Below are 27,868 nucleotides of genomic sequence, written 5' to 3'. Positions count from 1 at the left end.
TTTGGATGGCATATAAACATCATGGTCAGCTTTAAGAAGGCTTCAACAGCAGACGTTGGTGTTCCCACTGTTATGATGGTGTGACCCAACTGAGTCTTGCATATACCTTATTTTTAGAATCCTATCCTACAGTGGTATTTAAAAACAGATGGACGGAGTAGATTTGTCACCAACATCTCTGTGGACCCCACACAGCCCCAGGGCACATGCAATACGCTCCGAGCATCGGATCGGTGCACCAGGTGGACCCAACTTATAAATGATCTGGCCAAAAAGATAAGGTTGTTCCACCATCAAGTAGCTCGGACATGTGAGGGCCCGTTTGGTCCGGATTGGCCAGGCGTGCCAAACAGACCGGGTGATCTGATCCGGGAATTTAGCAATCCCACCAATCTTAAGACAATCCACTTACAACACCATTATTAGCTTTAAATCCCATCCAATCCACCCTAATCTGTTAAAATTTATCCGGGACGTGTTTGGTTTGACGGATTGGAAGGGATGGGAAGGTTTAACCTTGGAATTGGTTGGGCCTGCCAAACAGATTCGATATATCAATTCCGGGATATAGCAATTCCGTGGATCTAAAGACAATCCATTGACAACAACATTATTATCTTGAAATCCATGCCATCCACCCTAATACCATTCAATCCCTTCTAATCCACCCGGCCAAACGGGCCCTAAGAAAACAACCCACGGCCAAATCTAGGTGCCCCACCTGATGATCGATCAATCTGAGATTTTTTTTTTCAAATGATCCAAATGGTCGGTTCCACATGATGTACGGTTCGGATGTCTTATAGTTGGCACGCGTGGCTGCATATAGGGAGGCGCGCATGTTTTGGACCAGAAGACAGGACGCGGATTGCGTCCTACCCCCGCCCGACATTAATCCGTCTGGGCAGGGATCCGTGGGGCCTACCGATGTAAGTGTTTTATCCGCGCCGTTAATCGCTTTCCTAAGATCATTTTAAGATGTAATTTTAAAAATAAAGCAGGTCAACAGCTCCAGTGGACCACACAAAAAAGGAAGCTGCAGTGATAATGACACCCACCGTTGAAACCTTATTAAGGACCACCGTGATGGTTATTTTTTTGTACCATCCAACCTATTCATAATGTCATTTAACGGGGATGAAGTGAAAAAACAAATATCAGCTTGATCTGAAACTTCTCCAGCTCCAAAGAACTTTTTAATGGTGGATGTTCAATCCCCACTTTGTGGTCCATTTAAACCATGTACCACTAATTATTATTATTATTTTTTTTATCCTTTCAAATGATCTGATAAAAACTATGAACGGTGTGGATAAAACACTTACATCACGGTGGGCCCTACAGATCTCTGCCCGGACGGATTACCGTCCTGGTGGGGGTAGGACAAATCCGCGTCAGACGCCAGCAGACATTCCCCTCACACGTTGGTCACGTGACTTCTTCCCGGCCTGTCCTGCAGGCTGCAGCCGAAGACTCTCTCTCTCTCTCTCCCCCAATTTGTAGGGTTTCTCGTGCATCGGAACGTATAAATACCATTCACAGATTTCAGGTTTCTAGGGTTTCTGAAAGAACCCCCCTTTTCTCTCTCTTCTGCTTTTCTTCCATTCTTTTCATTTTCAGCTGTTGCTGCTGCCATGGCCGACGACTCTTCAAAGGAAGAGCTTTTCCAGCTCCTCAAGCGCTTCGGAGCTTATCTCACCGTCAAGATCTCAAATCTCGCTCCTTTCAATTACCAGGTACTCCTTTGACCCCTTCTTTCCTCTCCAATCTCATCTCAATTCCCCGTTTTCCGCGTTCCGATCTCCTTCGAATCGACGCGATTCCGATTGGTGTTTGATTCGATTCGATTTTACTTGGAATTATGTGCGTTTTTATTGTTCTTATGTATTATGGATTCTCTTTTTTCCTTTTTTGAGGTTTGGTTTGTGATTTGGTTGGGAGTGGAAACTTTAGTTCTGACAAATTCAGTGGATAAAGATAGAATAGTCGAATTTTGGAGATTTGATGAAGTCTTGAAAGTAAATTCAGTTGCTTTCTTGTTCGGAGAGTATTGGATTTGTTGAAATCTAGAAATGCTTTCCGTCATGATGAACGGATGGATTTCATTGGTTGTGCAGCATCATCAGGGCTGCCAATCACACTTCAATTCCCCAAACACATTGATGATGGTTTTTCGGTGGTAAATGGAGCATGCTAACTTTACTTCATTAGGGGTCGTTTGGGTGTCTGGAAAGTAGCCTCTTTGGAAATGAAATCGATAAGTACATGCAAATTCTTGCATTTGGGCCTCTGGAAGTTGAAATAGTTGGAATTGATTTCCCGTCAGAATCTATTTTCACCAAAAGAGAAGTTTTGGAAATTCGTTGCGCGGTGCTAGCTTGCAAATTCCTCTGTAATGAATTCTCTGTCAACAGTCATATTTTCGAATGCCCTCTCCTGGGAACATGTACAGTATAAATCTGGGCAATTCTTTCCCTTTACCCATACACAGTTTGTAGATGCCACATAACTACGTTCCCAGAATCCCAGTACCTGAATCTGACAGAAAATTGTAGATGCCACATAATTACATTCCCAGTACCTGAATCTGACAGAAAAAAAAATCTGAATCTGACAGAAAAAAAAATCTTTCTCAGGATTTTTTTTTTCCTAGAAAAAAATTCTTTTTAGGCCCTTCAGATTCCTATAAGGAAAAACATTTCGTTTTTATTTATTTATTTATTTATTTTTTTAATTTTTTAATTTTTTAGAGTCATTCTTCTAAGAACAAAGCTTGTTTTCTGACCTTCTAAATATCAATTCTTTCATCGTAAATGGCAAAATTCAGTCAGTTCTGAACTTGCTCCTCTTTCCTTTCCTTCACTTATCAGGGTCACCCTGCTCCTAGAAGATGAAAATGGGAAGTACATTTGTGATCCCACTGCTATAAATAGTCCGTCCAAACACTATCAAAATGTGGAAAAGAATTTCGTAGTGTTTATTTATTTTTTTAGAATCATGGTTTGGGGGAAGAATCCAAAGACATGTTTGCATTATCTGAAGTCCTGTCTTTGTAGTGATCAAGTTGTTTCCAGACCTTCTTAAGATTTTCATTTTTTAACGGTGAAATTACGTCAGTTCTTAACTCCTTTTGTTTCCTCTCCTTAATGGTCACCGTGCTCCCAAAAGATGATAATGGGGTGTTATATTCGTGATCCCACCGCTATTAATAGTCTGTTCAAAGTTTCAAACAATATCTAACATGAATGAGGAAAATTCACATTACCATGTTGAGTTATTGATTAAATGATCTATAAAGCAGTTGGTCTTGATTAGTTGGATTTGAATATTTGTTGCAAATGCATCCTGGATTTATTCTTTATTCTTTTTTATTATTATTTTTAATTTTAGCATATGCAATCGCAATTCTTTCTGTCTGTTATTGATCATTAACAGCATTGAAGGAGCATTTCGTCTTCTTTACATTTTGAATTTTACCTCCGCTCAGAACTCAGTAATTTATACCATGTGCAATTGGAGTTTCTCATTGATTAAGTATCATATCAGACTTCTCGTTCTATTTGGGCGCTGGTTGGTCTTGTCACTGCAATATTATTTACCTGGAAAATCCTGAGAACTCCCACTGGGCATCAGAGGAGACAACACAAACGGCGTTCGGCCACACCAGGTGTTTCTGGTGCCCATCCGCAATCAAATACAGTTATATCCTCATCTGGAGCTTTCTCATCTTCAGAGGATTCGAGAGCACAAGATGTAATTGATGAGTTCTTCCAGCCTGTAAAGGTATCTTGTGACTTTTTCCTTCTTTAAACACAGCTTGCTAAATTTGGAATGAGGCGTGACGTTCTTTGTTTCCATTTGGCAGCCAACTCTAGGGCAAATAGTAAGGCAACGATTAAGTGATGGAAGGAAGGTAATTTTAATGCCCTTAACATTTTGAGTCTTCTTTGTCTTCCTTTTCCTCTTTTCTTCTTCTTCTTCTTCTTCTTCTTCTTTTATTTTTTTTTGGTTTCTGTTTCCATACCTTCTGTGCAAGTACTTAGTCTATTAACTGTCTTGATAAATTTGTAGAACCAGTTATGGGTTTTCAATATTTGTCTGATGAACCAGATATTGTCAAAATTAACTAGGACCAATATAAACATGGACAAGCAATTCCTTTATATTTCATGTGCCCTCTTACGTTTACATACCTCAAAGTCCCTCATCTACTGATGTTTTAAGGGAACTGAAACTGAAAAGCTGGGAGAGGTGAAACCCTCTGCGAACAGCAATATTCCTGATCTTCAATTTTTTCTTATGTATGCTGAAATCTTATTATTATTATTATTTTTTTTTTTAAAAGAAGGAAAATGCCAATCAAGTGGGCAAGTATTCTCAATAGAAAGGTTAAACCTGGCAACACCCCATTCGCTAGGGTTTTGGCAAGATCATTAGCTTCTCTACCAGCAATGACAAACAAAGATGTTTGATGTTTATCCTAGAAGCTCATTCACAGGTATGAATTAGACATCTCGGTGTCCATGATTTTTTAACGCTTTACTTTATGTTTTTGCAGGTGACATGCCAGTTGCTTGGTGTAATCCTTGAGGAGAGTAGTCCGGAGGAGCTCCAGGTGGGTGAGAGATGCTTGCTTGTTGTCATTTTTTGGATTACGGGAAATGAGGAAGGAGTGACATTCTTCTTTGTGGTGGGCAGACACATGCAACTGTGAAGTCCTCTGTGCTGGAAGTACTGCTGGAGATCACAAAATTCTCTGATCTTTATCTCATGGAAAGAATTCTCGATGATGAAAGTGAGGTGTGTTCAGAACTTATTTTCACATTGTATATACATAATCAAATATTGTTTAAATGGGGAATAGAGGGTTGCCATATCTTCCTAGAGCTGCTTATTCATTGGTGAGGGAATAAGTTCCCATATTCATGTTTATGGCATGCTATACGTAGATTGGTACCCGTATCTTAAATTTGGAGACTTAAGGAATTACCCACCCCATTCTCACCTTTTTATTATTATTATTTTTTTCTACTTCTATTGAAATATTGAACTAGCCATGACGATGTCGGGTCCTTTATACATTGGTGCTGAAATTGCGACAGTATTTTCTAGAGAAGTCATTGTTCTCAACAGTTTGAGACGGCCCAATCAAATGTTGCTGGGCCAGATAGTTTTTGAGATGATAAATTTGATGCAATTTCAGCACCAATGTATGAAGGCACCAATGTATAAAGGACTCAACATTATGGGTTGCTAGATCCACCATGTGAAGGGGTTGAGTACCTTTTTAGGGCAGTTGGGCATGTCTCGCGTAGTGATAGGCAGTGTTTGAAGTATCGGTATCGCTACAAGTTTCGTTGGCCGGTGATACAAAAGCAATATCTATATTGTTGATAATATCATTGATAACTAGAAATGTGCAAAAACATTGGGAAAACATGGGAAAAACGGTGGAATTTTTTTAGTGAAACTTTAGGCAATACTAAAACACACATATTTGCATAATTAGGAATAATTTTTTTTGCAAAAGGATTGCATGCATAATAAGCTTCCATTTAATGGGGGCCTAGAAGCATGTGTTGTCATAAGAAACTAGTCCAATCATACCATCCATCCCATCTATCCATCTAAGCATCCCAAACTTCCATCCAAACATCTATTGATATTTCTAAATATCAACAACACAATATTTTGCTACGAAATAATTGACAACTAAAAAGGAGATGAAAGAATGTGGTCTCGATATCGCCTATGTTGTGATAACGACAATATCGTGATGTGATCGATATATTGTCGACAATTCAAACACTGCACTGCATACAGTCATGTGCCCACAAAAAAAATTGAAATGATTTTTTTATATATAAAATAAACAGATTAGCGATATCGACACATTGGCGACATTATCGAAATATCGCCGATACACTGGTGATACAAGCGACATTTGGAATTTACACAGTCGAAAAATATTGACGATATTGATACATTAGTGATACAAGCAAGGTATTTTGTATCAGTAATGGTGGCCATAACGGTCACCAACGTTACCGATACGGGTATTGGCCGTATCGACTGATACGATGGTGTAAAGATCGTTACAACTCTTGTAACAGTTGAAAAAAAAAATTGTCCGAAAAGTTCTGAAAAAATATTTAGAAAATCGAAAATAATGTAAATATTCTAAATATGTATTGATTTTTTGTTTCGAACATGTTTATGATAGTGTAATGGTCCACTCTTTAGTGAGAGTTGTATCTGGTTATCTGGTGAATTTGTGAGCATGGTTATGTGTCTTTAATATTTACACATCACAATCGAGCATTGGAACTAGAAATCGGAAAAAGGCATAAATACCACTTTTTATTTTTTGAAAAAGTGGCCATTGAAGTTTCTGTTCACCCAAATTGCTTCAATCTACAGTTTTAATTGTAAAAAATGTTGGTGAAATATATTGTAGAATAATCTAGGAAAGTTTTTAGAATAAGAAAAGTGGAAAAATGAATTTAAATAGAAAAAAAGATGGACTTTTTTTGAGCGTTTCGGGGATAATGGTTGTTCACACCCCAAGTATAGGGTTGTGATGTAGTAATAATCTCGGTAAGACCGAGGTCGAATCCACAGGGACTGAACCTTGTACGTAATCTGAAAGTAACTTGATCTAAAACTAGACGAAGATGAAATCTAAATCAGAGGTTTTTAAGAGAGTAATGGTGAAATATGAAACTAAAACTAGTGAAATTCAAAGGTGAGAAACTAGGGTGCCAAGGATCCGCTTGTAGAGATCAGGGAGATTTATGCTTTATTCAAGAACACATCTGGACTCAGAGTTCTATCTTCATCTAGATGGAAGATATAATATTAAAATCAACTATGAACTTCCTTTGATCTAGTTTTCAAGAGAGGAGAGGTATGAGAATTAGACTTGATTCCATCACAAGACCATGCCCAGGAGAAAGGAAACAGCAGAATCTAACCAATCCACATCCAATCTGAGAGAGTTATGACATACGGAAGGATTCCATCATCTATCCATGCCCTTGTGACGATGGTGACAACAGGGTTCCTATGATCATAACCTTCATACATGCATGGAAAATACCAGAAGATATCACAGATCCATTGTAATTTAAGTCACAACAAACCATTAAAAACTAAAGGCATTCCATATAAACAAATTAGAATCAGATAGAGTTCATAAATCAAAATTAAATCAAAAGGCATAAAGGAAAGTCTCCCATCTCACTACAAGCTTCACCTCTTAGCCCTAGCTAAGAGGCTTAGCCTGACATAGTCATGCTAACATCTCTGAAAAGGAAAGACATAAACACATGAAGAAAGAAGAAAAGGAAGAAAGAACCTGAGCCCGAGCCATCCATGCCTTCTCTCTCTCTCTCCCTTGCTCTCTTCACGTCCCAAGATTGATCTGTTGATGGATGCCTCACTCTCTCTCACGTCTCCTTTTATAGAGGAGTAAGATCGGTTGGCTGTATGTAAGTCGGCCAGAGGTTTTGCGTAAGAACATACGCAGCAACAGCCGTGCGCAAGAAGACAACGCGAGACTACTTGTGTTTGGAGAACGGTGAGCGGTCTTTACTAGAAATCTTTCTGAAAAATCTTCTCTGGGACGGTCGTGGCTGTCCTGAGCTCTATTTGGACGGTCTAGATTGTGGATCCGACCATTGCCATGGACGCACAATCGGCCATAAAAACCGGTAGTGTCCGGACGTCTTTATGCAAGCCAGGGCCCCACCGTGGTGTTTTCGGCAAAATCTACCCCGTTCATTGGATTCTTGGCGAAAAACTAGCTAGGAAGGAGTGGTTTTTATTGGGTTTTAGTGCAGTCCACTGTATTAAACCAACTCGCCGTTCATCCTATGTTTTCTGACGATCCACGTGTCCGTGTGTATGGGGCCAAAAGGTCACCGTGGCTAGGGTCTTCCCTACCCCGAAGACGCAATGGATGGTTCGGATTATCCAATGGATTGACAGGTGGGGTCCACTAGCCAAAAAGGCAAGTCGCAGTGAGGATGCTGAGACTTTTTTAGAAACTATCGGCTAGCGTAACGTTGACCGATTTTAGTGATTGTGGCGCACGGCCGGTGCACTTGTGCACCGTGCACGCACGTCCCACATGGGATCCATCGCGATGTTTATGCGAAATCTGTTTCGTCCATCCGTTCTGTCACCCTATTTAAGGGGTTGAGACCAAATTTGAAGTATATCTAGATATCAGGTGGGACCCAGATTGATGATTTATGAGCTGATCTATCCGTTGGGTCACTTTCACAAGGATCCAATGGCTGAAATTTGACGTATACAGATAATGTATGGTCCTCAGGCCAGATATAAAGTTTCGAGCCAAACGGATGGTGGGAACTTTATGATCTTGTATTCTGGATGATTTCAAGCTTCTTTAACATGAATGGCTTGATTTTCTCGGATCTGTATCGTGTAAATTCTTCGATCTCGCTCCCCTGGGGTCCGTCCCTTGCCTTGATGATTTATGAGCGTTAAATCCATGCTTTTAATACCCTTTTCAGTACAAGCTCTTTGAATTCACCTTGCAACAAAAACACGATTAAAATAGGACGTTTAAGCATTATCATGTTCGTAAAATCAGGTAATAATTGGGGTCTAATATGCAATATTTGACCCTCAACAACGGTATTATACCCTATTACGGCCTTTACGGCCCTTGTAACGGCCGATACGGTCTCAGAAAACCAGCTGTACCTTTTCACCCCTGTATCACATAACGGTCATGGCCGTTACTTGTACGTATTGGCCTTTGCGGTCGTAATGTAACGGATACAGAACACCTTGGATACAAGTGACACCTCATATTTACACAGTTGAAAATATTAGCGATACATTGGTGATACTCAATGATACATCACTGATACTTGGAATTTCTGAGATGACTAGTGTTATTGGTATCCCCGAGCTGAAGATAGGGATAATATTGGGGATACTCCGAACAATGGTGACAGGTTATTGGGAAGAAAATGTGGGCATTACCAATCATCATGGGAAACCTACTTAATATTCAGCTTTTTGTTAGTTAGAGATTCACTGATGCCATGTTTCAAACAGACAACTTACAACTGTCATCTCTATGTATCTGATTGGAGTCATGCTTTACTGTTGTGATGTCATCTTCTACAAGATAAGTGGGTTCTAAAGCTGCTTGATGTAAATGAAGCAGGAAAAGTTGGTTTCCATGAGTAATAACATATAAAAAGTATATTTTACAGATCCCGTTCTCCAACATTCGGCCAAAACTTACGACTCAAGAAGATTAAAAAAAAAAAAAAAAAAAAAAAAAACCTTCAGCCAAAACTTATGATTGTCACTATGCATGTATTGTAGACCATCTTATGCTAGGTTTAAATTAATGGCTCTATAAATTGCTTCTATTGTTTTTAGAAAATTATTTTAGCATTTTGATTTACAACATGGAAACTGGTGCAGGAAAAGGTTCTTTCAGCTCTGGATAATGCTGGGGTGTTTACATCTGGTGGTTTGGTTAAAGATAAGGTAGGATGACTTGACTACTTGAAAACATATATAGTTTGTAATGTTCAAAATGTATGTGTGCTCGCAAACACGTGCTAATCTTCTTGAGGCAAACTGTGGCATGCATTGCTTGGTTCTATTTTAAGATTGCTTTATCTACCTGTTTTGCATTCTGATGATTCCCTATACTGTATATATAAGTTTCAGCTTTTCAGGCTTTTTTAATTCTTTTTACAGTTTAAATCAATCCCATAAAATCTTTCTTCAATCTTTTCTTTTCTTCTTTCCTTCGTTCATCTTCTTCTTTTTAAATATCAAAGCCTCCCATCCTTTTTCTTATTCGTCAACCATTTCCTTTCTCTCATTCCTTGTAGCAGCTAGATATTAAGTTATTAACATCTTTACCCTATTCCCTTTCTTTCTTGCCTTCTTCCCTTTTGATCTTTTTAAATTAGGGGACGAATCTCCTTCCTCTTATAAGTACAAGATTAGATCCAAAATCCTCCATGGTATCTTCCCATGAAATCTTTCATTTCAAATCTCAAACCCTTCATCATGGGTCTATGTGGCCCTTGGAAGACAAGATTGACAGCTTGGTTGTGGTGCAAAGACAAGTCAGGTCGGTTCTCAGTTAAGTCCTAGGGAGAAAAGCTCAAATCTATTGGAGACTATGCCTCCTTGTCGGTTTATGGTCGATTTGGGGAGAAAGGAATGATAGATGCTTCAGAAACGAAAGAAAAAGCGTTGCTTGGGTGGCTAGAGTGTGTGGCTTCCGCCATTGAATGGGCTGGGGCTATGGGTGGGTTCGATTTTTTTGTTCGCTTTCTCGGCCCCTGTCTTGTCTTTTTTGGTGCTACCTCAGCACCCTTTTAATGAAAGTTTCTTGTTATCTTTCAAAAAAAGAAAAAGTAAAAAAGAACTAGATCATTTTCTTTCTCATCTCATTATTCTCTTAGTTTATTTCGAACCACCTGCATCATCCTTTTGTCTTGAAAGCTCTAAATTTCAAAATGAATCCTCTTGTCCTTATTTCTCTATTTCTTTCCTTTTAGTGTACCCAAATTAGTTGACCACCCTCTTTTGACGTGCATCTCAGCATATTCTCCCAATCATAGCTCCTTCATGCTTTGGATTAGGGGGTCTTGGCATTATTTATTTATTTAACTATTTTTATTTTTATGCTCCATGTTATCATTCGAATCCCCCGTCTCCTGCTTTCTCTCGTTTTTCCCTTTTCGATTAGTCAAAGTACTTGATCCTTACCCCTTAGGAAACTTGCTTTTCTTGAAAAGGTACTACTCTTCTACTCATATCCGGACCAATGGGTTTTGGAGTTTTTGAACTCCCTATTATCTCAACTTTACAGTTGTCTTCTTAAACAAGTTTGTGCAATGTGAAGCTATGTTTCTATGGGGGTACAGTTGATGTTGCAAATGATATCAGCATCTCTATCCTAAGCATGGTGTGTTGTAAAGGTAACGGTCACAACCATTACACGTTTTGGGGTCATAAAAGTCATAACGGCTGTTACAGAAAAAAAAAGACCCATAAAGGCTGTTACAGCCCCCATAACGGCCCGTTATGCCCCCTGTAAAGGCTGTAACAGCCCCATAATGGTCCATTATGGGGTCGATACTGGTTTTTTGGGTTTTTTAATTTTTAATTTTTTTAAAAGAGAGACCGTAACAGCCATTATGGCCCCCAGTAATAGCTGTTACACCCCGTATCTTAAAAGTAACAATGGTGGCCATTACAGTCACCGTTACCGTTATCGAATACCTTGATCCCGAGTGAGGTGCTGTTTATCTTTCTCATCATGTTGTATTTGATGAAGCTTTGTTTTCTTATATAGATTCATCATGGTGGAGCACATCATGAGCATATGCAGAAGGTGAATCTTATTCTCATTTGTCACTGCCAAGGATAGATACTGATATATCTTGGTTGCATAGAGAGGGAGTGGGAGCATGAACAGTCACAGGGAATGGTTTCGATATGTTAAAGTGTGATTCCTAGGAAGAAGGATCGGGGCTAATATCCCATAGCAGGAGGGGAGTATGAGTGTCAAGATATGATCTAATGTCCAGTTTGGAAATTGTACAAAGCGTCCATCAAATCTGTTTGAAATGGAAAGTGAGCTCAATGCTGCAAGCATGAATTTACACTAAAGCTCATTTCTGCCAATGGCCATATTGCACAATGGAAATATATCCTCCATATGCACCCTAAAGTTCAGCATTGTATCAGATTTTTCATTTCTTAAACTTCTAGCAATTTTCTCACGGTATTCAAGTTTCAGATGGGATGCATGTATCCATATCCATCATCTGACTTTTCTGGAAACACGAGTCATTCCTCCAATCGCCATCTGTATTCCAGTATACATATTTGGGCATCATAGGCTAAGATTGCCATCATCCTCTTCTTGTGACTCTCCATCTATGACATCTTCAGACATACCGGTAGGGTGTCTTTGGTGTTCTTTTCCCATTTGAATGACCATCAGCTGTTGCCTGTCTGAACACCATATTGCCATGTTCATTTGTGTCAAAGCACAAGCTATCTCTTCTAAGAACTTCTACCATTTGCTCAAAAGCACAAGCTCTCTTCTATGTATTCCGCAGTCCACTATTTTCATCCTCTTTTACCAGCTGATTAGGGTCCATTATCCACCATGACATAGCTGTTGAACCCTCATCTTTATGCCAGGGCTTTAAAAGATCCTCTCTGGCAGTCTGCCATGGATGATGAATATTTTATCTTATGAAATGGTTCATGAGGACTTGCTGTGCACAGCTAAGACTGAGGGGTATACAAATCTTTTTTAAAAAATGGTGCTGGTTCTCTAGATAGATACCAGGCAAGAGTCTTGAACATTATTGCTGCGTTTTGGTTCCGGTAAGAGGATGGGGGTGGCTTAAGGACTTGGACAGGGCAAAAACAGTTTCTGGTATGTTATATGCATATGAGGAGTGCTCTTATACACTGGGGTGCACTCAAGCTTTAAGTGCAAATCTAGCACTTTCAGACATTTGTTCAGTCTAATCATCAATCTGAACCAAACATGAGGTCAAACCCACTCTTCATGGTTACTATGTAAAAGGTCACACTGGGCCGCTGATCCTGAGCATTTAAATGTTGGCCTTCTTTCTATTCCCAAGCCATGATAGGTTGGTTATGATAGCCTGACCAAAAGGGATTCCTTAGAAAGATATGCTATCCAAGGTGGCCCTACTGAATGGATGGTTCATATGGATGACTGTCCATTTTGTAGGGCACTGTTTTGATGGAAAGGATCCTGTGGTCAGTGTGAAAATTTTCTTGGTGTCCTGTATGTGTTTCTTGAATGTAATGGATGATCCAGATTGGTGATTAAACTGTCCATATATCCAAAAGCACCGGGATGCACTTAAAGTGTTATGTAGAAAGATGATGGATTCAGGTCAAATGCAGCAGATGTCCTTTTATGTTCCCTGGACCTGAATCTAGTCATCACCTGATCTTCTCTTTTGGCCTTCTTTTTTGAAGGATACATCGTGGCTGTTGTTGTTGGCTATGAAAATCTGTCTCTCTCCAATTCAAATTCCAAAGAATGCCTCTCCAATATCTTGCTGAAGAGCTTGATAACTTTCTCAAAAATTTCAGGGTTCCCAGTCAAATTGCTGTCGTAAGCTAGATTGGTTTACTGTTCTAGGGTTTTCTTCATCTGGAAGGGTAAAAATACTTGTTTTTGAGAAAGTCACGAGGCACAAACAGTTGGTTCTCAAAGATGTGATCAGCTCTGGATCTTTCCAAGGCTAAACTTCCTGAAGCTTGTAGACCATGTCACCCAAAGAAACAATGATATCCTTGGGCTAAACAGGATGGTGACTAGATAAAATGCTCCAATAACAGTCTATTGGTGATGGGCCCTCCCCACAGGAAATTTGTTTAATATATAATGATCTGGTGGATCCTGCATATTTAACATTATAATGATCTGGTGGATGCTGCATGGTTCATTTTTTGGTGCTAGATTAGAGGTAGTAGTGCTTGTAAGGCACATTGCACATGAACAGTCAGCAGGCGACCCTCCTCTTCTTTGATTTCATATTGTCTTGGCTCCTCTGTGAATTTTTAGTCTCTCTTATCAAGACCCGTTTGTATGATGCCTAATGTTTGTCTCAAACTCTTCATCTTTTTTTGTCAGTTAATTTCAAGCTCACTGTTTAGTTTTTCCATGGTTTGGATTTGGCAATATTACCTCTATTTTGTTTATTATTATTGTTATTGTTATTGTTCTTGTTATTGCAGCGTGGTTCTACATTCCAAGGTCTCACTTTTAGTCAACGCTTTTCTTAATATCCCTTTCATCTGTAAACATGTTGGTGTCATAATCTCTTTTCTCGATCATTACATTCGCTCCCGGTTGTGCTATTACTAGCCACACAGCCGTCATGATCTTTTTTGAATATAGTTGTTTTTAAGCCAATTTTATTGTTGATGCTTTTGGCTTTATCTGTGACTTCAATCTTACAATTCCTTGTGATATATTCTGCAGGTTCTCTTTTGTAGCACAGAAAATGGGCGATCATCTTTTGTTCGGCAACTGGAACCAGATTGGCATATCGATACTAATCCTGATGTCATCTTTCAATTAGCTGTATGTTGCCGTTCCCTACGACTGCTGAATTCCAAGCTTTTATTATCACAATCTCCTGGGAATTCAGCTCTTTCAAAATATTGAAGTCATTCAACCATTAACCTCATTCCAATCAAGTGCTGCCAACAAATTAGTTGGACTGTACCCAGTATTTTTCCTCCAATAGTACTTTTGTGGAGTTGTTTGATTAGCCTCTGTTTGTTAACGACTTGAAAGCACAAAGTCATAAACATTTTCTCATACTTTAATGAATTTATCGCATTTGTAGACACAATTTATGAATTTATTGGAATGTATTTATCAGTTCTGTTTGAAATGTACCTTGTACCACTAGAGTTGTTGAACCCAAAAACCTTTTAAACACGATAACCCAATACATAACAGAGCTTTGAGTTAACTCAAACTCAAACCTCATCATGTCCTAGTCAAGTTTGAAGCTCTCAAACATTGATTTCTACGACTTAGTGCTCCAAATATTAGACATGTATCATCTTAAAAACAGCTATTTTTTGGAATTTTAGTTTCAGAGCAAAAATGTTTCGTACTCCTTTAATGAGATGGTTAGGGGACATTTCATGGTTTTGAATGTCGGTATCGGTCGGTGCATCGGCCCGGCAGAAAAATAATACAATACGGTATCGCATATCAGTATCGGGGCCGTATTGGCTTGTATCGGTCAATTTTTTTTAAAAGCAAAATAATATGGAAAAATCTTAGAAAAATAGAAAAAATGAGATGTCCAAGAATCTATCATATATATATATATATGTATGTATGTATGTATTTTGGCCATGTACTCAATGGTGTATTGGACGATTCTTTGATGAGAATATTGTTTGTTGATTCGACTTGTTGAAGGTCAACTAAATGGGCCCTAATTAAACATAAATCAAGCATGATTTGGTGAACAATGGCCCCATTACACAACAAAAAGAAGATGAAAATATATATTAAAAAAAAAAAAGTGAAGGTTTTACCATTCTTTCTGATTTTTCCTGTAATGGTCTACTTCGCCTTGATTTGTCGAGTCCCATTCAAATCATTTGTTTTGATCCCAAAATAGGTCTAAATATAGCTTAAAATAAGTTTTTAAGCGTCTTTCATGATTTAAATGGGAAAAAGAAGAGAAGTGTGAAATTTTGAAAAAAATAAAATAATAAAATAAATCAAAATTGGGCTTTTATAGGCATATCGGCCGACACGGGTTGATACAGACCAATATAGGTCATTCTTTTTGTATCAGACTGATATGACCTTGTATCACATATCGGCTTGTGCCAATATGGATATGATATGGCCGTATCGGCCAATATGATACCGATATTCATATCCATGGGACATTTGGATGTATAGAGTTAGCCACTTCATGAATAAGTCCATTAATTAGTATCTTCGTGAAATTGAAGTTATTTGTTGTTGTTTAGTTGGTTCCTTGCTAAATTATTGCTTCAATGGCTCTGTTGTCTTCTCGCCTTATCATATTTACATTTTAATAGAGAGGTCCGTATATACCTTTCAAAAGACACCCTTGGAGAATCTCTTTTGAATGGATGGTGGAAACCATTAAATTGATGGCCATCAGAATTAACCGTCTCGGTTTATTATATTATTAAAAGCGATCTAGGATATAGCCATTTAACCTTGGGGCTTAATTTTTATTCCCCATCTCTCTTGAGCAAGGTATCCCGTATCAGTATCGGTTGGCGTAACGGTGCCCTCCGATACCGATATGGATACGGGGGCGTAACGGGCCGTAACGGCGTAAATTTTTTTTTTTGCCAAAAAAGTATTAAAAAATATGGATTAAATCTGGAATATTCTAAGCATTCCAAATATGCATTCATTTATAAATTGGAACATGTTTATGGTGGTGTAACGGTCCACTCTTTGGTGAGAAGTTGTATCAGACTGTCTGATGAATTTATGAACTAGATAACCTGAATTTAACTACAAAATTCATATATTTAATTTTCTAACTATCTACTATTAATGTAGATATATTAGAATGAATGTAATATGAAAATATCTTACATTAGGTGTTTGCAATTATTTTTGAGGAATTTCTCGAGCATACCTGTGGATGTGACTGTGATTCCTGTGTATGACCTGTCATCCTCATGTCAAGAATATTAAAAAAATAATAATTAGTAGTGTCTGATATACTCCCCTACAACTTGATTAATGATTACTTGATTGGTTGTCAGGGGAGCTATTTTAAATACAAGTTCGGCAGTGTCAAGCGTGTGCTTGGCTTCTTGCAATAATACTGCTGTGAGCTGTCTACTGCAAATACTTACCTTAATACAAATATATATTTACAATCACAAGTTACCACCAAAATGAAAATCTGCTTTTTTGTGGTTGCTCGATCTCCACATCATTGTCATCGTCATCATCAGGCTGAGGCTATCCAATAGGTGTAGGTGTTGCATATCCATAATATCCGGTGCCAGAAGGAAATACTAGATCAACGAAATCAGAGGATGACTGATCCTGACTAGGCAACGACTCTGACCCCGAGTAAGGATATCCACCAGTGCCCGTCAAATAGCCATACTGGTGCCCGTACTCAGGCTGTTGAGAATCTTGAGATTGAGAGTACGTCTGCTGTGATGAGTAACTTGGATTTGGATCTGAATATCTATAACATATGGATATTGATCGGGAGGACTACTCCAACATGTATGTGATGGAACAAGCTCAGTATAACCACCATAATTATAATCCAATTGACCATAAGAATATCCATTATAATAACCATGACCAGGAGCCCGCTGATATTCTGGACCTTCCAGACCCGATGCACTACTGGACGTACCCTCTTCCTGCTGGCTGTATTGTGACTCGGTACACTCATAAGTCCGATCTCGTGTACTACTTCGTCGATGTTCATCGACATCGCAATCTGTAGACGGCTGTATAGGGTGCTGAGCAACACCAGAAGTGCCAGCACAAGGGGCATGGGGGTCATCATCACCATCATCCGACACGGTCATGCTACCATTGCTCGTACACTTTTGTTGATCTTGAGCCGTACCCTTACTTGGCATAAACGCTGCCCCTTTTACTGGGTCCAACACATTTGCACGACTCTCTTGTTGTGCTCTGCATATTTCTGGGTCATCAATTTCCAATTCTTCACTATCCTCTTCAATTTGCTTTTCCCTTGTTTCCAACCAAGGTAGAAGCGGGTCATCCTCATCATAAATATTGTCCACGTTTATTGGACAGTAGTCTGCGTCATCGGCGGCTGTAATGCTCCTATGATGTCGTCGCATTCTTAGTTGTATATTGTAGTGCACGAAGACAAGTCTATCTAATGTCCTAGTGTGCAATCTATTTCTATTCTTTGAATGAATAAGCATAAAACAACTCCAATTCCTTTTGCAGCTAGAGGAAGATGTTGTCTGGCTCAAAACTTTTACTGCAATTTTTTGGAGAGCCTTCGTACTCTTTCTGAAATTAATCCACCATTCGGCCGGTTGCAACCTAGATACTGCATGCTATGCAAGAGCATCTCCAAAGCTACACAGGCAGTTTTCAAATGTATCTAATCCATTCAACGCCTTTATTTGCATATCTAAGTCAGGCTCTAATCTCTTTATCGCATTCTTTAGCCCGACACGAACTTCATCATCCGCAACAAATGATTGGGCATATCTGTACCTAGGATTTAAGTAGTAACCTGCTGCATGGAGATCGTGATAGAGTTGTCTTGTCCGTCTCTTGTTGATCATCCTCCAATAAGACTCCCATCTTCTACAATCATGTTGAATTGCCAACTTTGCCTTATCCATGACATCGTATAGGAAGCCCATGGTAGGTGCTTCGTCGGTTTCAACAAGACGGAGTACCCTCATTAGTGATTCTATCATCTTTAGGATCGACTTGACCCTATTCCAATATTTGTTGTCCCATATGGTGTTCGCAACTTCAATCGGTGTCTCTGATGTCTTCTGCCATGTTTTGTGTTGAGTCATTCTTGGGAAGCGAACATCTCATCCAACTCTCCCCTATGCTGGAATAAACTCTCTAATGCTATAAAGTTTGTTGCGAATCTAGTCGCTGCAGGCCTCAACAACTCTCGTCCTTTCGTGAACTTTCTCATTATTACGACTACTTAATTATGGTTGTAAATAAACGTCGTCACTTCTCTTACCCTTTCGACCATTTCCTTAACATTCTTCTTCTTCCCAATATCTTCCAATATAAGATCAATACAATGGGCAGCACATGGTGACCAAAAAAGATATTTTCTCTTATTCATCAACATATGTCCTGCAAGCTTATATGATACTTCATTATTTGTCATAATCTGCACTACATTCTTCTCTCCAATCTCTTCCACAACTTTATCCATTAGTTCAGTAATATAAGTAGAATTTTTTGTTACCTCTGAGGCATCAATTGACTTGTGGTAAGTTGATCATGCTACGTCATCACACATGATTGTGCATCCTCTGGCTTGCCATATAGGTTTAAAGGTAGCCACATATGCTTTCACATCCGCATACTCTGCATCTGTCCATTTTCCTCTAATCTCCTTAGCCGTGAGAGCTTTTATTCCTTCACCTGCTTTTGCTGCTGCATCAATTACCACCTGCCAATATGGAGAATTGGCCGCGTTAGGAGGTATGTTGGCATATATAAATAACTTTGTTGCTGCTCTACCTAGCTTTTTAATGGAAGTTCTACTCCACATTTGTTTTATCTTCTTTAGGCTCATTTACTTTTTCATCCAAACATATAGGGGTATCATGTGAAGATGTTTGTCGTCGGCTCCCAAACACATGTCTTAACCCGCCAAACCTACCCCCTCACAGAAGCAGTTGCACTCCCACTTCCATTGCCTCCCGCTGTCATGCGGCGACATTCTTCCTCTTCACGAGCTATAGTTAATTCCCGATCTGAATCTTCGTCAGAATCAATAATATCTTCATCACGAACGCCCATATATTCAGGACCAAACACCTCCTGTCGAGCTGTATCCAAAATATCATATTTCTTCTTTTGTACAGCAGCACGTTTACTCTTCGACTCATCCAGACTAGCTTGCATTAAAATCATTATCTCTTTTAGTACTCTAGTACATCCCGCAACTTGGCCCTTTCGATATGCCAAATGTTGTTTAAGACGAGTAATTCCACTAGTCATTAGTCTATCACAATAGTTGTATTTCATTTGGTACCTAACACCACCAACCCTCTGACAATGTTGCCATCCAATATCCTCACTTGTTGGCCAGACCCAGACATTTTTTTTAGGTTTAAGTAGATACTAGATAATTAGATATAGATTAGATATGAGTATGAGTGTATGACCTATGTCTATGTGAAATTGTGAGTCCAGTCTACTTGACACTCTCGCTATTCTAAATTTTTAATATTATATATAGTTTCAGAATGTAATCAATAAAGATGATTTTATGTTCTAAACCTTAAGAAGCTCAAAAAACCTGTCTAATATAAGAAAATAAAAATATAGAGTCACTAATTCGAAAATAGAAAAAAGTTAAAAAAATATATATATAAAATGAAAACAACAATCTGTAAAATGCACATTAACATGTTTTACTATGATTAATACATCATATTCTACCATTAAAACAGCAAAACATTCAATAAAAAATGATTTTTCAAATTTTAAAAAAAAAGAGCTGAAAATAGTGTGTAAATAGAAAATGACATCAAGAATCTGTAAAATGCACATTAACATATTTTACTATGATTAACACATCATATTCTATCATCAAAACAACAAAACATTTAATAAAAATGATTTTTCGAAATTTTCAAAAAAGCGTCGAAAATAGTGCGTAAATAGAAAAAAATAATAATAATAATAAAAAAAAGAAAATGACATCAAGAATCTGTAAAATGCACATTAACATGTTCTACTATGATTAACACATTATATTCTATCTTTAAAACAGCAAAACATTCAATAAAAAATGATTTTTCGAATTTTCAAAAAAAGCGCCGAAAATAGTGAGTAAATAGAAAAAAAAAAAAAGAAAAAAGAAAAAAGAAAAGAAAATGACATCAAGAGTCTGTAAAATGCACATTAACATGTTCTACTATGATTAACACATTATATTCTATCATTAAAACAACAAAACATTCAATAAAAAATGATTTTTCGAATTTTAAAAAAAAAGGGCTGCAAATAGTGTGTAAATAGAATTTTTTTTTTTAAAAAAATAGAAAATGACATCAAGAATATGTAAAATGCACATTAACATGTTCCACTATGATTAACACATCATATTCTATCATTAAAACAGCAAAACGTTCAATAAAAAATGATTTTTTGAATTTTCAAAAAAAGGGCCGAAAATAGTACGTAAATAGAAAAAAATAGAAAATGACATCAAGAATTTGTAAAATGCACATTATCATGTTCTACTATGATTAACACATCATATTCTATCATTAAAACAATAAAACATTCAATAAAAAATGATTTTTCGAATTTTCAAAAAAAGGGCCGAAAATAGTGCGTAAATAGAAAAAAAAAAGAAAATGACATCAAGAATCTGTAAAATGCACATTAACATGTTCTATTATGATTAACACATCATATTCTATCATTAAAACAGCAAAACATTCAACAAAAAATGATTTTTCAAATTTTCAAAAAAATGGCTAAAAATAGTGCGTAAATAGAAAAAAATAAAAATAAAAAATAGAAAATGACATCAAGAATCTGTAAAATGCACATTAATATGTTCTACTATGATTAACCCATCATATTCTACCATTAAAACAGTAAAACATTCAATAAAAAGTATAAATACCTAATTTTGAGAAGTTTTTGGAAAATGACCCACGGAGCTTTGAATCAAGAAAATCTTTAATATAAGTTGTTTTTCTCTGAAATATGAAGCTAAGATTGGTTGAAAATAGTAAAAGATTGATTGAGGAAGTGTTTGGAAGAAAGAAATTTGAAAAATAGTGAAAAAATGGACCTTAAAAAGCCAAAAAACAAGTTTCCGTTTTTTGACCATTACGGTCTGGCCGTTACTGGGCAGTAACGGCCGTTACGCCCCGTAACGTCCCTGTAACGGCCGTTACGTATACAATATCGGAGGGGCGCCCGATACGGCCCCGTATCGCGTAATGGCATCGACCGGTACCGATACGTAACGGCCGATACGGGTGTATCATATCTGATTCGGGACACCTTGCTCTTGAGGATCACTCTGATTTAGCAACTACAATCATAAGATCGATGGCCATGAAAAAGTACGATCCAGATAAAATATAATAAGTCAAATGGTTACTCTGGACTGTCTATTCCATGAGTTCAATTATGCATATTTTTCAAGAATCACTTTTGACCAATCATCATAACCATGGAGCATCAATTTCTGATAGCACAATCTTTACAATTAAGCAATTGTTAGCAATATGGCTAAGTTGATATAGAAAAATGGTTCAATGGTTGATCTTGATCGATCATCATAACCCTGGAGTAACAACTTCTCTCTCTATTTATTATTATTATTATTTTTTTATACTGGATGACACTAACATGATATTGATAGATAATTAAATGGACGGTTGAGATCAATCATAACAAGGAGCCCATCAACCAATCTAGACCATTCACCATGTGGGTTGCACATTGGATTGCCCATATCTTTCAAGAACTGCTTAGATATGCTTACCATTTGTTCGATGAATTACAATTTAGTTGTTAGGAATGGTTCATCCTTCACATGGGAGCCTGATGCAGGACAATTAACCACTTGCTTTAAAAGCTCGAACTGTTAGAGCATGGCGAATTAATCTCTTTATCTCATAGCCCAGGCCCCACGTCTCATGGGTTAGGACCTCGGCCGAACCCCCTTCGTGGGCTCCAAATCACATGGTACTGCCTCACATGGGGTGCCCACCCCGAGTGTGTCCTCGGATCCCACAAGCTACCCCACTCGAGCCTTGTGTGAAATGCACATTAATCACTCCCGGTGAGGAGTCTTGAACATGAGACCTCCCCCGTGGACCCCGCCCACCTCGAGTGTGCCCCTGCTTCCCACAGGCGACCCCACTCGAGCCTGGTGTGAAAATGCCCATGCATTTATCACCCCGGTGAGGAGTCTCGAACACGAGACCTCCCGCTTTGATACCAATTTGATGCAAGACAATTAACCACTTGCTCTAAAAGCTCGAATTGTTAGAGCATGGCGAATTAATCCCTTTATCTCATAGCCTAGGCCCCATGTCTCATGGGTTAGGTGTGACGCTGCATCACTTTTGCACATGTGGGCGGGCGTATGTGGGCGGATGCTGATGTGGGCGGGGCCTAAGGGCTTGGGCGAACTACCAATGGTTGGCAGGCTACTGTGCTGGCAGGGTACTGTTTACATAGTGAGGGCGGAACGTTGTCCCACATTGGAAGCGCTGTCCAAAGTTATGGTGGTTATATGTGGGGTTAGCACCTTCATAGTATGAGGCCTTTTGGGAGAAACCCTGAGAACAAAATTGTGCGGGTGCAAACCCAGAGCGGATAATATCATACTGTGCTGGTCGGGCTGTTACATTAGGACCTCGGCCGAACCCCCCTCGTGGGCCCCAAATCACATAAGTACCGCCTCACACGGGCCGCCCACCTCGAGTGTCCCAGCATCCCACAGCTACCCCACTCAAGCCCGATGTGAAATGCGCATTAATCACCCCCGGTGAGGAATCTTGAACACGAGACCTCCCCCGTGGGCCCCGCCCACTCCGAGTGTACCCCTGCATCCCACAGGCGAGCCCACTCGAGCCCGGTGTGAAAATACCCCTGCATTAGAGCCACCTTGGCTTCCCTATATCTCTTGTTGATCGCTTTAATTGAACAATCCTTACCATTTGATCAATTATTACTTATTAGTACAATAAATGGCCAAACAAATTATTAAAAGCAGTATGACAATTGATCTGTGCTGCTCGTCAAATCCTCCCACATTGAATTGTCAATATCTCAATCTCTGTGATTGGTTGATCATGAGATCTCATTGTTGGCAAGGTCTAGATCAATTATAATGGGCATGTCCAATGACCACTTTAGACCACCATGATGTCGGCCCGACCTTGGACTGCACTTAATCTTTTGAGAATCAGTTTGATTGGCTAACTCTAACCCATTAACATGACAAATAAAACATACAGTTCAGATATTTGTGCTAAAAAAAGAAGAGCAAATAGTCAATCTATGGGGTGGGGACACCCAGTGTTGTCAAAAAAAGAAAAAGAAAAAGAAAATAGAAGTTCAATCTGGACCTGCCATCACATTTGACCCCACCTTAGCTTCCTCATCCTTTTTTTCAAATGCAACCTTGATGTGGTGATTTGAGCTATCTAAACAATTACCAGTAATACAGAAGATCCAAATTGATGTTAGAAATTGCCCTAATGATTAAGTTGGACTCTGTTGTGTGGGCTTCTTGGATTGTCTGTTTCTCAAGAGTTCCTGCAACCATGGGATCCTAATCACTTGATCATTAGTCAATAAAATGAATGGTCCATATTGATTGTAAAATGTTCTAATGACGGGTCTGGATTGTTCAAACTATAAGACCCACCTTTGATTGGTCACGTCTCCCAAGAATCCCTTTGATTGATTGATCTTAACCACATGATCCATGAACAATGAAATTTACGGTCCTAACCGTTCATAACATAATAGGTTCAAAAATAGATCTGGACCATTCATCATGACTCTCACCTTGGATTACTCCTATGGACAATCCTTAAGATCAATGGCCAACGTAAATGACAGTACACATTGATCACAAGGTTCAATTTTTGTCTATCACCATCTTATGGATCCTACATTTGATTGCTTGTGGGCCATTTTATTACTTATCGAGCTAAAGACATTTGCAATGGAACTGGTCGATTCATCAGTTGAGGAATTTCATCTTATTTTCCCCCCGAACACTCACTCTATAGTTTTGGCCATTTCTAATTGCCTAAATCATAAGATCGGTGAAAGGCAGCTATCCAGCTATCCGGACTCCTTAGCAACACTCTTCATGAATTAAGCAATTAAAAACTTTGCCAAATTCATGAATTATGTGTCAATCCAAATACCCATTACTAAGTTTTCTATGTTTGGCCATGCGTTTTCAATTGCATTGCATAGCAATTTTAGCTTCTTATACATTTACTCATCTTTTGTATAGGCTTCATTTCCATTACAATGTCTGAATTTCGTGCATATGATGTGTACAAATGGTTATATTCATTGTTACCCATTAGGTCCTTGTTGCTTGCTAGGCTAAACACAGTTTTTATTTATTTATTTTTATTTTTATGCCATCAGCGGTTCATCAAATATCAACTCCACATTTCACCAAACAGACCGGAACGCGTAGCTTCTAATGTCTTCATCTCGACAAGCTTGGAACAGTTCTTTGGATGCCCAGATCGAAATTAATTTGTAAGTATTACTTGTAACTATAGCCACAGCCTGAACATGGAGACAACATATCTTTTTCTTTTTCTCTGTTTTTGCTTCAAAATGTTGCTTCTTTTTCTTTTAGCCTCTCTTGCCTGTGGTGGTTTTATCATGAATATCTTATCAAATTAATGTTACGTGGACACTCTGAAATATGTTGTGCCAATGTCCACCTTTTGATTTTAAATGTGAATGTTGCACCTGAGTAACATTGGCAATCACCTTGATTGAGATATATGTTGAATAGTGCAACACGATGTATCCCAAAGGCTAATTGCGGTCTATGTGAGGGCCATAAATGGGCTCACCAGCACCATATGTGTAAGAAGGGATGGGATTGAACTGGTTTTTGTCACTGATGACTTTGGTACATTTTCCGGTACCAGCTAATGTACAGAAGGATGTGAAATTAGTTCTGTTTGAAGGTCTAGTATCAAGTTATTCCAAAATCCCCAAGATCTTGCAGTTCAAAGAAGAATTAAGCATGTTAACGATGACGCATTACCAACAGGTTTACGGTTATGATGGGATTTGTAGAGTCAGTCAGGTTGATGATGCCATTATGACACCATCCTCATTTGAATCACAATTGGACCCAGGAGCCATAATATATAAAGAGGTATGCTCAAGAGTTTCTGTAATATGCTTGGATTTTCAGTTTATAGTGGCATTCATGGTTCAGTGATCCAAGCTGATTGGTCCCATTCTGCTGGTTGATGAACCAAAGTTTTCCAAGCGGGAAAATCCTAACCACTAAATTTGTGGGTAGGGAATAGAGAGTTAAGAGAAGCAAAAAAAAAAAGGCCCGCATTTAGCCAAGAAAAGGCTGGAGTTTGGGTTGCTCACATCTTCCATTCTAGAGAATCTTTTCTTGCATGGGAAGACCAAGGTTGAACCTGTCAGGGATTTGGATGACAATACCTGGGCCTTGCTTTTGCAAGCTGAGAGCCTGAGGAGACTAAAAAATAAAAACACACAGGCCAAGCATCTTGTAATGCCTCATCCAAGAAGGGGTAATGAGTCTTTGGAGGTTATACTTTCTTTTTCTTTTTCTTTTTTAAAACTGAATATATGTTCATTTAAATGATAATATGACTAGAAAGGTTAACTGTTTAGGGGCCAAGATTAGTCTTTAATCAAGGGTTAGGATTTTATTTAGGATATTTAGGGTCTTGTTTTGTTTTGGGGTGTATATAAATGTGAATGAGTTTTATTTCAACGGTAATGATATCTTTTTGCTGGAAGTTTCTTTTTAGGGAAGGATGCTGGCTTGTTTTAGAAAGAAGCCTCTAGAAAATCGTCCCAATAATTCAAGAGGTTTGCTCAAATGCATTTTGTATTGCAATGTGATAAGTAGGATCCTCACCTTTGAATCTGGCATCTTCAAATGATCCAAACTGTTTATATGTCAAGTCTCACCTTGGGTAGTGGAAAGTCCACAAATTAAAGCTCTCAGTTGTATTATTTCAATTCTTTGATAATTTGGCTCTTTTGATTTGAACATGAACTGTTACCATAGCCTTTGCATAATCTAAGGGTTGAAATATTCAATCCCAGAGTGTTTTTGGAAAAATAAAAAATAGAAAAATAAAATCAAACAGCTAGAGTCCCAGTATGTCGCTGCATTTGAGCAAACCTCACAATCCAATAACATCTCTTGTATCAATTTAAGCTGAATTCAAATGAATGGCTAAACTAGAGAGTTCAAGGAAAAATTTGGAACGATTCCAATCCTCTGGAATGCTACATCTGTGGTGTGATCTTCCTTCAATGTGTCTGGCTGGGCAGTTCATAGATTATTGCAGAACATTAAGCTCATGAATACTATATGCATGAATTGTATATGGCTTGTATAGGTCTGTATAGTGCGACAGTTGGACTAACGGACACACAACCTAATCGGTTGGTGATCTTGGCCATCTCATTGTACCCGTGGGCCCGATAGTCCAATTGGACTGCTAGATCAGTCCCAATGGTAATGTAGGCCCTTTGATTTGGGTCCAATATAACCATTAGGACCTTTAATCTGATCCATATGGTAGATTTGGTCAATCTGGACAATTGATATTGTCCCAATCTTCAATCCGGGTGATTCTGTGGTTCAAGTCTTAACTCTGAATAGGGTTCAGCCTGGTATGTAGCATGGATCTGTATCCGTCACTGTCCGATCTTAGATAGGACCGATAAGATTTATCTAACAGTCTCTCTCATTGGATCACATCCTAAGAAAAAAGATATCAGTTTATGAAATGAAAGTGTGATTGAAAAACTTGGTTGATATGGTGAAAGTTCCAGCCAGAGAGTTAAAGGAAGCTAAGATATTTATTTTAGTTCTAATTCTAAAGCTTGTTAGGTGGTTTGTGCAGATAAAGAGGCCCACCAAATATTCAATCAACTCTCCGGAGAGGGTGCTTTATTGGGAGCTTCTTTCTATATCTAGACTGTCCAAATAGATTACTTTAATTTTAATTTTTATTTTTATAGTCTTAAGATGTATCTGCTCTCAGTATGGATGGTTTAGTGTTGGTATTTTGCCCCCTGTTGTGGATGCAAGAAGACTGGGATGTTGAGCAGTTGAGGTCTCTAGTTTAGTGGGCCTGTATTCAAATGCACTGCAAGGATGATGATGAATGGCTGAGAACAATGCCCCCACATGCCTTCAGTTCATGTATGACGCTGCAACCTTTCAGATTGCTGGTGTAATGATTGATAGAATTCTAAATTTTTAATATACAGAAATGCAAGATTTTCATTGTTTGTACCTGCAACATTTATTTCGTCAATTTTAGTAGGAATTATAGGGCCATGATGCATCAAGATTCAGACACGGATAACCTCTTGATGCACCAGTCTTAAAAAATGGGCTCATGGTTTCCCTGATCCTGGCTGGTTCATCTGATAGCCCCATCTCCTGAAGGGGGCTTCCAAATAGACAGTTGAGAGAAATTTACGGCTAATAGTCTAGAAAGAGTGGCCAAAGCTTGGATGGCTAGGATCTTCTAATCCCATTCGCAGTGGAGAGTCCCATAAAATTATCTTGATCAATACACCATAGGCCCCAGTTGCCTGTGAGCTCGTTGATCGAATCCTTGTAACCATCCAATTAGAGCTGCCCAATGGATTGTTTGAAATGAAATGTCTCTGTCCAGACTGGATAGGCAATCTCAGATGGTTCAGATTTTTTGATTAGGTAACTCAGATTATATATATGGTTGCATAAGAAATCATGTTCAAGCTGCTCAAACATAATCAAACATGGCTGTCGCT

General features: G+C 38.5%; 1 protein-coding gene across 2 annotated transcripts; it reads left to right on the top strand.

The window, feature by feature from the left end:
* Positions 1-1,453: 1,453 nt before the first annotated feature.
* Positions 1,454-27,359, top strand: LOC131238640 (peroxisome biogenesis protein 22). 2 transcript variants are annotated; one of them, XM_058236277.1, is made up of 9 exons: positions 1,454-1,736; positions 3,547-3,783; positions 3,866-3,913; positions 4,559-4,615; positions 4,699-4,800; positions 9,472-9,537; positions 14,057-14,158; positions 24,467-24,583; positions 26,955-27,359. In XM_058236277.1, exons 1-8 carry the CDS (start codon positions 1,635-1,637, stop codon positions 24,578-24,580), a joined length of 828 nt encoding a protein of 275 aa, XP_058092260.1. In that variant the 5' UTR covers positions 1,454-1,634; the 3' UTR covers positions 24,581-24,583; positions 26,955-27,359. The 2 variants fall into 2 exon arrangements, with proteins under 2 accessions (XP_058092260.1, XP_058092254.1); XM_058236271.1 differs by having other exon boundaries at positions 1,455-1,736; positions 26,968-27,359.
* Positions 27,360-27,868: the final 509 nt, after the last annotated feature.

The sequence above is a fragment of the Magnolia sinica genome, chromosome 1 (assembly GCF_029962835.1).
Source record: "Magnolia sinica isolate HGM2019 chromosome 1, MsV1, whole genome shotgun sequence".
NCBI classification, from domain to species: domain Eukaryota; kingdom Viridiplantae; phylum Streptophyta; class Magnoliopsida; order Magnoliales; family Magnoliaceae; genus Magnolia; species Magnolia sinica.
This window is presented reverse-complemented; position numbering and strand designations above follow the sequence as displayed.